The sequence below is a fragment of the Polyergus mexicanus genome, unplaced genomic scaffold, assembly GCF_030449975.1.
Source record: "Polyergus mexicanus isolate NDT 795.1 unplaced genomic scaffold, iyPolMexi1.0 SCAF_15, whole genome shotgun sequence".
NCBI lineage: Eukaryota > Metazoa > Arthropoda > Insecta > Hymenoptera > Formicidae > Polyergus > Polyergus mexicanus.
The window spans coordinates 1,841,857-1,855,908 of NW_027223335.1; the positions used below are offsets into that span (position 1 = coordinate 1,841,857).

Below are 14,052 nucleotides of genomic sequence, written 5' to 3' on the forward strand. Positions count from 1 at the left end.
ACGGATCGATTCATCCGACAGGTAGATCGTGGAACATTGTGTCGAGCTGGAATAATATATCTATCGCACCTCACCGAGAAGTTTCACGTCACCACGTCGCCACGTGATTCTCCCCTTTATTTATCGCGTTCTCGTCACTTTTGGTACGGGCGATTCTTGGCCGCGTAAATACGTAATTCGATAGGAGATTGCAGGAAAAGTCGCCTTTGCAGAGAAAATTTCACTCATAGTTTCGAATGTCAGTATCTTTTTCGTATCCAAAAAGACGAGGAGATACAATTAAACAATACAAAATAAAACGAAATATCTTTTAAAATATATATTGCATAATACGAATTTCTTTATCATGCAATATATATATATATATATATATTTTTTTTTTTTTAGTTGTGGGAGAGAGATAACAAAAAGAGCTATATTTTATAATACTAAAGTTTTAAATTTTCAAGTTTATTTCTTAAGATTCTGTATATAATAGACAAAGAGAAGATTTACTATTTTGCAAATAAATGGTAAAATGGGAATGGCAATTATTTTAACAAAACTGGAGATATTTCATGGAAATTTGGCATTTGTCAAAGCCTAGGAAACTATATATTAAATATATAAAAGGAGTAACTGTCAATTATTAGTAATGTCCCAATGGGATGTTTCGGAAGAAAAGGATTAGCCGTTTGTTAAATAACGTCAATCCTAACACGTTGGTTTGAGAATTGTATAGAAACTAGAAATGCAAAGATTAAAAGAGACGCTTCAGTTTTTCTGCTTGAATCGATGAAATGTTAATCATTGTTAGTCAAACATTAGCGAAACATCATTAATCAAATATTTCTGAACCACAGGCTTCCGCAGAACAATCTTAAATCTTTTAATCTCTGCATGTTTTAGTAAATAAAGATAGATTTAAAAGATTAACGAAAACTTGCTACAGACAAACATACACAACACCCACCTCAAAGTTTTAAAGAAGTCGAGTGAAATGTAATATACTAATAATAATATATTAATGTAAGATGTCAATTATTATCGGATAAGTTGAAAAATAATATAACGTATTTGTTATCTGCAAAAGTTTTAAATAGAAGTAAATTTAAAAATAATATTAAAAATAACATAAACAATGTAAATTATAACATAAAATTAGAAAAATAAAATCACAACATTAAAATTTTAATACCAGTTTTAATTTAAATTTAATGAAAAAATTGCAAATTAAAATTTTCTATTTTATTCCTAATTTTATTGTAATATATTTAGAACTAATATATAATATACTGAAGACTCTCTATTCTTTCATATACATAGCTTTCGCGCAATATTTCTCTTTCGACATGCGTGCGCCTTAAAAAAAATTCGTAATACACATAACGCGGAAGAAAAAGAAAAGAAAAAAAGGGAGGAGAAGGAGGAAAAGGAAGATGACCCGTGTGTGTCAGGGCCCATTCGCGTTAGTTCCTAAACAAACTGCGTTTACTCGTCGATCATCGGGAGCCTGGGTAAACAGCGTTTACAGGGCCCGCACAAACGAAACGCCAAATTGTAACAAACTGATCTATAACTAAATTACACGCTGTACCCGTCCCGGTTTCGTCGCCCTCCGCGTGCAGCTATATAAACACGTCAGCGCGCCGCATTGTGTCCGACTCCCGAATACGGAGATCGAAGCCGTACCATTGTTAGGTCCTCGTTGAAAACGCGATCGCGTCCCATTCTCTGGACGCGCGTACGCACACGCGTGCGTGCATGCGTGTAGCCTTGACGGCAGAAGCACGACGAATTCGGTTACCGAGCGTGCACTACGCGACGATTCCACGAGGTAGAATCGCTTTCTTCGTCTGCTCCTTCTTTTCTCTTCTTCCTCTTTTATAAGCATAGATATTGCCACGGGAGCGAGGCAATTTTTTCTTTACAATATAAGCATGAAAATTTTTTAGAACAGTCATTCTCTCCTTCTCCCCGCCCCTCATCGGAATAATAGATCCTTTATCAATTCAATCTTTCTCGTTGCGAATTTAATATATTATATTTTAGAATCTGTCATAATTTTCCTTTCCTCTAATTTTAAATATTTGGTCAAAGATAAAAACTTTTTCTAAATTCCCACGAGTTAAAAATTTTTTTTCGGTTTTTTTTTTCCGGAAACCTAGCAGTTTCTTAGAAATTCTGGTTATTTTATACCTAACTGTTGTATCCATTGTATGCTAAACTATACCCTCACACGCTCAAGATGAGAAGCGAGAAATGTTTAAAACGCAATTTTCGTACACGTTAGTGTAAAGTTTGCGAAGAATGCAATTTATTGATCATTAAGATATCGAGAATCGATTAGATTAAGAGATCGATAATAATATTACATATTGTGTGCGCGTCGATGAGTGGCGTTTGTAGAATGAGGAGGAACGATAGGCGATTTCTGATAGGCGACTCTTTCGTTCCCGAAATCTCGGATGGGCCGGAGCTGCGGTGCGGTGAGATTAAACGGAAGCTGGCTAATCGATACGTAATCTCAGTTTTAGCTCCTGGCGCCCGACGATCCATGAAGCACGTGCCCGCGACGCTTCGCGAATATCAATTGATCCTTTTATGTGAAAGCAGCTATACCAACGCGAAAAATCTTGTTACTCAAGAGACACTATCGTATTGTTTCTCATAATTTTCGAGCGATTAGATAAAGATGCGAAAAACGTTCGCCTATTTATAATCTATAATAGATTTGAAATAAATTGCAAAACGAGACAAAAAGTATAACTTTGCGAAAACGTTTTATTTTACATTTTCGTCTATATGTGAAAATAATTCTTTTTCAAGTTGATATATACCGAGTATGAAAGTAATATGAAGCGAATAGGTGAAAATATGCGGAAAATATGCTATGGAGGCTATCGTTCATTCATCGCAGCGACGCGTTCGACAAGTAATAATGAGATTACTATCCGTGTCGGAGTCGGAGGTTCGTTGTTCCATCGTAACACATCCGGCCAAAACCGGGGGTTTGGGTAACGAGCTTTACATAGAAATGGACGCATGACGCGCCAGACGATCAAAGGACCGCCCTATTCACACAGTCCACGATACTTAAAGAATCGTCAAGGAACGTCTTACCGGGAGATACACGTTCCTCTTCTCCGATGTATAGCGGCCGAACAATATTTTAGTCGCGCATTCGGCAGCAAATAGGTGTGTATATAGCTACCGGTGATAATCCGAGCGAGATCTCGAGGAATCTTTCGGCTCCGCCAATTAGGCTCTCCTCTATCGGACGAGGAGATCCGAAAGGGACGAAGAACGAAACGGAGGGACGAAGGTAAATACCTAAAGGAAAGAGAAAAAGAGCTGCTCGCGCGCGCTTCTTCTTCTCGTTGCTGACAGCGCGCAGGAGAGAGCTGAGTTTAACGCGACCTTTAACCAATTCATAGGCTCGGCTTAAGCCAGGATTTGTGGCTTAGCACTGATGGTGTTTACTACCACCACGGTAGATTTAGCAGTTTCTGCGGCAGACCGTCCTTGAACTGTGCCATGCTCCTTTGGCTGGACCAGGTAGAGATACGTACCTTGCGGAAGCACGACGGACATGACGCCGCTTTTCCGCGACTGCTACCTATCTAATCTTCATCGAAATGAAAAAAAAAAGATGGTTTATTGTACATAATGGACACACACGCGACTTTAAATATTTTAGAGAAAACTGCAGAGGAATGTGGAGGAAAATTTAGACGCTAAATAAAATGTAGAAAAGAACAAAGAGATACTCTTTCATATATCTTCTCAATTAAAGTGCAAATTCGTGATATATATTGAGAATAAAATATGAAATAATTCAAGCATTTAATTTCTCGCATATTATATTATTTAAATTCGAAGATTAAGAAAAGAAAACTGCACAACGATAATAATTCTTTTTCTCCTAGGAGTGACACGATGAAGTCTCAGTGACTCTTCTCGATACAATGTATGCATAGTTTCCAAATTTCTACGGAATCAGCCATCTTGACTACTACAAAGCCTCAGGAAACCAGTTGCCAATGGTTTGTAGGCGTGTCATGTTCATCAACTCGAAGTATCTCTCGGGTCCTTGCTGCGGTTTCCTAACAATAATGCGTGATGTATTTTACACAATAGATAGCCGTAACTTTTTGAACTAATGACTAATGATGAGAACTTTCGAACAGGTCGAATTGTTCTTCAAATTTACAATTGAACGAATTCGCATGAAAGCGCGCTTCGTTTTGATGAATAATAGGAATTCATCGATTGACTATCATTCGATGAAAGCGTCGGCGAGGTTAATTGAAGCCGAGAAGAATTAAAATAATGACGATGATACATAGACGGGATACCGATAATTTGTTACGTGTTACCAACATTTCATAATTGTGCCGGACCGTATCTAATAGTCGGGATCTTTGTGAGCGTCGACCTTTTATTTCTTTCTTCTTTCTTTCAAGATTCTTTCCCCCTCCCTCTCTCTCTCTCTCTCTCTCTCTATGATCTCAGCGAGCAAAGGGTATGTTACTTGGTCATAAAAATATACCGCTATTCCGTGAAAGGCCTACTGATCGCCGATTGCTACACCTTTATTGCCGATTGTTAGCTGTACCGTTACACGCGAACTATACTTAAGTCTTCTGGGGTTGAAAGATCTCAGAATTTTTTGATAACATGATTACAACATTTTGATTAAGTACTCATAGATAGCTAAGAAGCGTATGCGGTACACATGCGAGATGATGTTAGCGGTAATCAATGCGAGAAATAATCTTAAATCTCATAATTTCCTAATTTATCAACTCAACTATGAACTAACTAATAAATCAACATAATCTCTCGAAATTAAATAATTTTATAGACTATTACCGAGAAGACAAATTAAAACATTCTCTAAATATATATAATACTTAGATATAATAAATCATAGCATATATAAATCGTAAATTATTATCAATTTCTATGAGTATCGATAATAATTGATGATGGTTTGTGTTCCGCAATCTTCAATAAAACATTATATTTTATTGCCTTTATGTGCGGTATTTTAGCGAAGCCGTCGTGTACTTAGGCGACATTATAGTAGGGTGAAATTTCCGGCGAAAATTCCTCGCGCAAATATAATACCGACGATAAATGTACGCATGGGGTACAATCTTTCGTCGACATCATTACTCATCCGTCCATTAGGACCCTCACAAAGCAATCTCGCTGCCGTGCCCAGAGCCTTTGTGCATTCTATATACGCCCATAAACCCACGTGCAGTAAGTTTTCTCGAAATTCACGGAACTGAAAGCTCTCTCTCCCTCGCTTTCTCCTCTCCAGGGAAAGCTTGATGCGATGCGCGTCTTGTTGAGTGTACGCCCGTAGATAATTATGTACCTTTATATATGCTCCGTACATGGACGAGCATTTATTTTCCCGTCGCAACGGCACGTTGGCACGCAACGAAAAAAAAAATGATCCCCTCGTGGTATCTCGAGCTCATTGCGTATCGTAACTCTAGCGTGTAATTTACGATGGGCATCTTAAAAGCGAAAACATTATCTCTCGATGCAAATTTCACTTGTGCTCTAATTAAGTATAGTGAAAGAAATAAGCCTTTTTCTCTGTAATATCTCTGAGATTGATCTCAAGGCGTAATGATATAATTATATTTATTTATTTATATTTGAAGAATATAACACTCGTACCATTTTTCGCAATTACGCGATAGGGTCGACAATTTTTCGCTAATTTATTCAAGCTTTCCTTCGCACGCGGGTTTACCCACAGGCGGCGACGGCAATGGCGATGCTGCGTTGGGGAACGCGTCGAAGAAATATATTCTCGCGCCATGGAAGAACCCCGAGCACACTCACGAGAGAACCGCACCTCCAACACGCGTGCCCCTCGCCGCATCGGCATACCTGTCGGTCGTCGTGGCGTGGTAAATATGTGGCCGGCCTCGCGGCACATATGTATCCGTACATAGCAGCCCAGTTGGGCCTTTAATGATGATCTACGGTTAGCTACCGCGCACAGCTTCTATAAACCTCCTAATTTCTCCTCTATAAATTCGTCGACCGCAGGGGGAACACCCCTCGTCCCCCGCAAGTCGGTCTTTTCTTCTTGAGCTCGCTCGCTCGCTCGCTCGCGCTCGCTTCATCTTCTTCTTTCCCATGGGAGACAGGGGCCCAACGATCGGGCCTCTCCAGCCTCCCTTTCCCATCGAAGCCGTCGTAAAAACGCGACTGTATTTAATATTTCGCGAGCCTGTGCGACGTGTATATCGTTTATTATCGACCGTGAGCTCTGCGAAGACAGTGGAAGCGGTAGGACGAGAAGAGAATGATCCTGCGAGAGAAACGAAGGTGAAGCTAAGAAAAAAAAGAATAACTCCTTGGACGAATCCATGGTCCTCTACGAGAATCGAGGAACCGGCAGATACGACAAAAGCCAAGACTGTGAGACTTGTGTGTTTTTTATATTCGCCAACTGAAAAAAAAACACTGCTCGAGAGGTCTATCGATGTTTTCATTTTTGCTCCTTCGATTTTTCTCTCTCGATAGATCAATCGAGTGGTTCGCAAAAGACGGAGAGATACGCGCAAAGACACATAACTAGCCGATCGTAAAATGACATGTTCGCAAAGACGCCAGGCAGTTTGAGAATCTTAACACGAAGAGCGAGGAAACATTAGGTAGAAGCATCGCGTATACAGGCATATATGCAGCGTTAGAATTTAACGAGCACTCACGCGGACCTTGAGTTACAGGGGAATGTCTCGTAGGTATACGATACGGCCGCGGATGAGGTATAGAAATACCAACGTCGCGGTTCACCGTATCCCATTTGCAATTGTATTCCCGTGAGAGAGTGAAATCGCCGCCTGCCGATGACGTCCATTCGGTATCGGCGCGGGCAAGTTATCGATAATTTTAATAAATAACCGCGCATATTTGTGCGTTCATGTATTTACAAATATTGAAAATTCTGTAAAGACGATGATATGCGACTTTTATTCATCCCGGATATTATCAAGAGGTATAGCTCGCGAATGTGACGAAATAATACATGCCATAGGAGGATACAAGATATTTTTGTTTCGTTATTATTGCACTACGATATAGAACATAGCGCGGAATTTCTGCCCGCGAATCTAATTCGAAAGCAATTCGCGCCTGATATCAATCCGGGAATTTGGAATCGGAGTGTGCGAAGTATAGAATGGACGAAGAAGAAAAAAATGTTTGCAAACCGGTTGCGCGAATATGACATTGGAATTTGAGTGAAAGTAATAAAGCCGACGAGGTAAATGACGCGAAGACTATTTTATGAAACGATTCGTAAAAATTTACGCACACAGAGAAAAGATTCGTTAATAAATTTCTTAATTTTCCAGCAGGATATCTCGCAATCATTTCCGATCATTAATCCTGATGTATTTCTCGATTTATCGAAAATTCTGAACTCAGCAAATCACAAAGTTAACGTCACTATTATTCTCGTCTATCCAGGATTAAATCTCGTAAATTACAAACACTCGTGATATCAATATGTATGATTATTCCACTAAGAAAATTTTATTTTTCTGCATTGTTTAAACCAATCGCCATAGGGGGATAAAAAGAAGAGCAGAAGGTGAAAAGGAAATGAAATGAAAAGAAAATGAAACTTAAAAAATTTCTTGGAAAAAATCAATAAAAATAAAAAAACAAATATCTTTTCCTTTCATAGCTAAGGCCATAACAGCATAAACGAAGAATATTTTTATAAACCTCCACCGTCGATAGCCGAAAAAATACTTTTTTGTACATTTGAAACTGGTTATCTCAAAACTTATGGAACGTATTACAATCATTTGAAAGATAATTTAATTCTCTACAGTTTTTAGTGGAATAACCAACAAGCGAAATAAACATTAAAAATTAGCTACAAAATTAACTATAAAATCTCAAAGTCTGGCCGAAACGTTTGGACTCACTGTATAATTCGATATATAATTACTAGAGTTCGAACTCCGATTTTTAATTCACGTTTCTTACTACATTGCAAGCACACATCCCAAAATACTTACAGATAAAAGAACCGTAGCGCATAAAGATTTATATATATACATATATATATAACAGTAAACATCAATGTCTTTGTTTTACCGTTCGTTTAAAAAATCCACCTTTTCAAATAATTAACCAATCCGTGATTTCAAGGGTTACGGGTTTTCAGCATTTTTGTTGGCACAATGCCGACAAAGTAAAAATATTTATCTTCGTAGGAAGCATGGTATTTTACCTGATAAGAAATGTCAATATAATTTATTGTTCAAAAGGAGAATTTGAGAAAAATGTTTTTGTCGATCAGCATTATTTTGTACTTGATTTATCGATTTATAATTGGTAAAATAATAATTTGTGTCTCGATATTCAAAATACGAGGATTATTTATCAGAATTTAAGATGCGTAGAATGTATTCATTATAAGCTGTAATAGAGCAAAACAACATATTGTTAACTCATGTAATTTCCTGATTCTACGATATGCAGTGTGCTTTTAAAAGCCGTATCTGCTGTTTAGAAGGCTGGATTGCGAGATGCCGACAAAGTACGGTAGCAGCGAGTTCAGGAGGAATCGAAGGGCGGATAGGGAAGCTGGAGAAGGGAAAACATCAGGGCGGGGCTTGAACACGGGAGGAGGAATAAAACGCGCAAACTCGCGACGAGCGCCTCTCTTTCTCCCTTGTTCTGTCTTTCTTCCCCTTTTCTTCCGTCCCCCTTTCTCTTCCTTCACTGCCGCTTCTCCCTTCGAACGAGTCACCCCATCCGGTTTTCCTCTTTTCACCTTTATATGGATTTTTTTAGCCCCTTCTTTCTCTCATTCGTCGAGAGCCTCGCGCAAACTTGCTGCACGAGCCCTCCTCATTTCTTTCCACTCTCAATCTCCATCTTTTCCCTTCCTAGTTTTTCTTTCTCTCTCATAGGTGCTACAATTCAGTGGTTTTAATGTCTCGTCTACTTCTACTTTGTCAAAAGTGGTCATCAAGCTTTTTATGTTACTTCGCGCATCTTAAAAATTGCCTTTCGTTATTGTATCGCGTTTTTCTTCAAAATATATTTTCTCGTGGAAATGTCTGCCGCAATCTCTCCCCTCTTTCTTTAATCTTTTCTTTTTTTTAATAATTTCTTATCTGTTTCTGGGAAATATTTAATATAACATGCGGTCATATAAAGCTCGAGGACAGTGAAAACGTTCGAAAACGCTTTAATAATGATTCGATTTACGATGTGCAAATCGAAGATCTCGCGACTTTTCGCGATCGTTTTTCGCTGCCGGCTCTTCGGCTTGACTTCTCTGGAACCGGTTCGCGGGAAGTTTCTGTGTTAACTTCTTTTTCCTCTCAATTTATCGGACCCCTTCCAACAAAGTAACGAGTCACGCTCGTGCCATGCAACAGCGATAGCTAATCGGGTATAAAACGGAGGCCACTTGCCGAGTCAAATGTGGTTTTTATCATTTGAGCATGCCCTTAATCCTGGAATTAATTAACTTCCAATGCGCTTCCGAAGTGTCAAAATGTACGCGCGTAACGTTTTGTATGCTAGCACTCATTGTCAGCGGTTCAGATTTCGAATAATATTTAAAAAGCGTATCTTTTCTCTAAATAATTAATGGCATGATTCAAGATTATAAAGAAAAAAGAGAATCGATCAATCGTAATTGACAAATATTTTTGAACAAGATTACTTTATGAGACTCTTTTACCAAATTTGAAAATTTGAAGCTTATATAAATTTTATTATTAGTTTTCATCTGTTCCTATTCATGTGACATGTATAATATGACATATGTATCAAGATACTTTTTGTCATCGATTTGTTGTATGATTAACGATAAGAGACTTTATATCTCTTTCACATGTAATATTTAAAAATATAACTAATATAATATATGTATATATATATATATATATATTAATAATTAAATTGAATAATATATGAATGTATTAATTCTAGAATATCGGTTGAATTCATAGCTGATCTCATTAATCCTTTTTATGAATTCTCTAAGAAATTAATTAACGACATACACACACACACAAAGAAAAAGAAAGAATAATGTCACAACTATTTCGAGGGGAAGGTTGCGCTGAAATCAGCTGTTGGCATTTTTCAATCCAATTAACATGAGAGGATTACTTTGGAAATATCTGGGGCTATGTGGTGACATAGATTACCACGATCGTTTTTTGCAGCGAAAGGATTGACCTATAAATGAATGCAACGACGAGCGTTTTCAAGGAATGCGGAATCATCGTTTAATCGCTGAACAATCGTCCTCGGACCTTCACCCCTTTCGCAAGGGGGATGTTAAAGTTTTTCCGATGGTATTCGTACAGTCGTCGGTAAAATCGTCCCGACGGCGACGATGCTAATCGGCTTTCACGAGCTTTGAGGTGTTTAACGTCGCTAGTACGATTTTCGCGGAAGTAACACCGCGATAAATCAGTGAAATACAACATCGACTGCCATTCAAACACAAGATCGTGTTAAGAAAACAATCAATTTTTGATTGATGGTTATGACGTTGTTTAAATAACAGAATATTAAAAAAAAAATTGTGAGTTGAGAGGGAAAGAGGCAAACGAACAGGAAGAAGTATATTTCTAATTTATCTTTTTTTTTTTTTTGGAAATAATTTTAGACAGAAATGAAAAGGATGTTGCTGTACAATATTTATGTATAGACTTTTTCAAACTGGAAACTATATGCGAGTCCCCTGAGAACGTAGTTTGTGAAATATTGATGATTCCCTACGGTCTGCTTCAATATTTCCAAAGAAGAAAAATGATGTGGCAGAAAAAGCAGAAAGGGTTATTGACTTCTTCGTTGTATCGTGCAAATATAACAATGACGAAATATTATTAAGAGTCGTATGACGCTGCATATATTTATGATTCTCAGAATTTTCCTTTCAAAGTTCAGTAGCAGATCGATAATTATCTCATGAAATGCATTCTATAATTCATTTAATATATCGCTTATCGATTCGAATCCAAAATTGATTATGAATGTTATAAAAACATTGAAGCACACATTATCATTAGCCGGATCTATTTAACAACTCGTGGAAGACAACAAAGACGCAAAGGTACAAATTATTTCCGCTTGCGCCAACAACGAATATACTTCGCAATATATACGACAGAAGTGAGTAGGGAGATACGACTCCGAATGGGATTCCTTATCGCGCGTCGCAACACTCTCTTGCTTAACGCGAATATCCACGGAACTATCGCCAGAGGTTGTCGCTTAGATTATAAACGACGGGTACGACATGCGACAGAGCATCGGGTGCAGCAGCACGCGCGTTATTCGCGCGCGGCGCTCGTTGCACACGCAAAGAGAGTTCACTATCTCTCACTCAATTTAAGCCTCATCCGCCGTAAGCGGATCGACCAAGCTGGCCTTTTAACGTCGGATAGTCTCGCCTCTCCCAGCCGCGCGCGGCATAGACGCCTATAACAAACATTATCTGCCATAATGCCCCCGTGTAAACATACCTACCTACGTGGTGCATCAGCCTCTCCTCTCCTCTCGCCGCATCTAGCCCCTTTCCGCCCAAATAAAAACGCGCCTCCAAGTTTATTTAACCGTTTAGCGCCGAGTTAAGTTTCACACGGCTTAGCCGACTTTTCGGCACGCTTTCCATCGCGTGGCTACTTCCGCTCAACACGTGACGCCCTCAATTTGCGACATCTTCGACACGAGATGCTCGCGCTTATTTATCTTGGTGCATTCCAGATGACGCATGGAGCAAAAATTAATGAACCAACCGAGCAAATAGTTTTATATTTATGATATCCTGCTTGCATGTGTGCTCTTGTATCGCTGATTGGTGTATTTTTATATTTTTTTATCCAAATTGTATAACAAAAATTATTATGAATAATTCATACGTTTGTTGTTCATTCCTATATCGGATGAATTTTACAATAAGATAATTCACGTGGGGGCCTTGAATCTGTAGGACTGTCTGCTGTTTCGATTTTGCGAATTTCGCTCGGGGCCTGTCGCTCAGAAAGGACTATGAACGAATAACCATTCGTGCAAATTTCCCCCACTGTTGATCACTCCCCACTCTCGTTTTTCGAGAAGGTATTATGGAAAACTATTTAGTGTCAGGCAGGTAGGGAGAAGATACAGTCGCTACAGAAAAGGATCGACTATACTAGCAGTAGGTTACGTGCTTTAGGGACGATGGTCTCGAATGCGAGGATGATACATTCTCAGTAGATCGTCAAAAATTCTAAGTGCGATTCTCGATAAGCTGTGTATAGTGCGTATGTAGATATCTTTGTGAAGAAATCTGTGTCACATTTTTGTAATCAGTGAATAGTAATTGTGATCTTACTAGAGAAGAAGTTCGGAATTAAAGATGAAAGCGAGTCTATTATTTATTTATTGCTATGCTACTTGCTGCGTGTGATGGCGTATCAAGAGATACGACTGTGTCCTTTGATTAAAGGTATTATCATAGAGTTGGATTTTTTTATACGACGTAATGTGCCATAATACAGATAGATCAAGCTACTGTGCGTACTGTGTGAGTAGTTCATTAATTATATTCGCAGACCGAATATTTCTATATTTGTCGAATTTTTCTGTTTTTCATTTATAAAAGATATCCAGGGATATGAAAGGCTGCTCTTTCTTTCTCGAATTGTTGTTCTCAGTGTCGAAACGTAAAAGCTTTTTAGCCTATAGTTTCTGACAAAAAATACATGGCGATTTCTGACAATTTAGAAAACGAGTGACAAAACGCTTGTTCAAAACTTAGATTGATATTTTGTCGTTGGTAGTGTATATTATAGATCGACGTATCCAGAATTATATAAATAACTAATAAATTGCTGATAAATTACACTGTATAAGCATTGAATGAATTAACGTATACATGAAACTAATGTTTATGTTATTATTAGGTCATACTGTTCAGATAATTTTGAATGTATAATTTGAAGAGAAAACATCACATATATATAACATGGTAACAGAATTTTGTTGAAGGTAATTCTACTTTTTCAAAATTTGAAAAACCGATTAGAATTTGCGTGATGAAGCTTCCTGAAGAGTTCTAAAATTTTAGATTAGTTTTAAAAAGAATTCTTTAGTTTAAACTAAGGAAAATAATAGGAGACAGCGTCGTTCCTCACTTTTTTTTTAATTCTGCCAAAACTGTTAATTTCCAAATTGAGGGGTAATTAATCTAAATCTTTAGAGAGGTTATTCATCACTAATAGAAGAATAAATTTAATAGTCTAATTATTATTCAGAAACGATAAAATCAGAATCGCAGAAGCAATAATTATACGTGAAATATGTCTAAACATTCATTCATTTACAGGTGGAGGAGTGTCGGTGCGGCAGCGTATCGGTACCAGAAGAACCGGCGCCGATACTAGTGGAAAACGGCGCGAGGCGGCCATCGTTACACGCGAACGGCGTCGCCGCTCATCGAGAGGAGAACAGCTGGTGGCCGGCCGAACAGGGCGGAGGGGGTCACGCGATAAGGGAGCGTGATAATAGCGCCGCGGTGGCGGGTGAGCTGGCTTGCCTCGCGGGATACATGGCGGGTTACCTGAAGGCGGCAGGCGCAACCTGCGCCTCGACCGGAAACCCTCATCAATACCACCCACACGGGCATCCCGCCATGGGGGTTGGCACCCATCCGCATCCGCATTCTCACCCGCACCCGGGTACGCCGCATCCCGGTCTGCCGTCGCCCTTTGCCCTCGCGACACACGGCCATCCACATCCACATCCGCTCGAGCATGGACTGGCATTTCCGCAAGGTAAATCTTTCAAAGTTTCTCTTAACGTGAATTCATATTTCGATGTTGCAGCATCGCTCGATCAGCTGAATTAATTAATCCAACAATAATATTCATAAAGCTAGAGCTTTGCAAGAAAAATAAGCAATATTGTATTTTTATCTTTAATAAGTTAATTTTTTTTTTTTATCTGGTTTAAGAATTTCTCACTTTCGTTAAATGGTAATAATTATTAATAAAATGTTAAATGTTAAAA

General features: G+C 38.5%; 1 protein-coding gene across 1 annotated transcript in view; it reads left to right on the forward strand.

The window, feature by feature from the left end:
* LOC138939756 (homeobox protein OTX2) overlaps positions 1-14,052 on the forward strand; it is a 49,524-nt gene that overhangs the window by 18,817 nt on the left and 16,655 nt on the right. The window contains exon 2 of the mRNA XM_070307891.1: positions 13,370-13,817. Within this exon, the coding sequence (XP_070163992.1) occupies positions 13,592-13,817 (226 nt within the window). The 5' untranslated portion in view covers positions 13,370-13,591. The remainder of the gene's footprint in view (positions 1-13,369; positions 13,818-14,052) is intronic.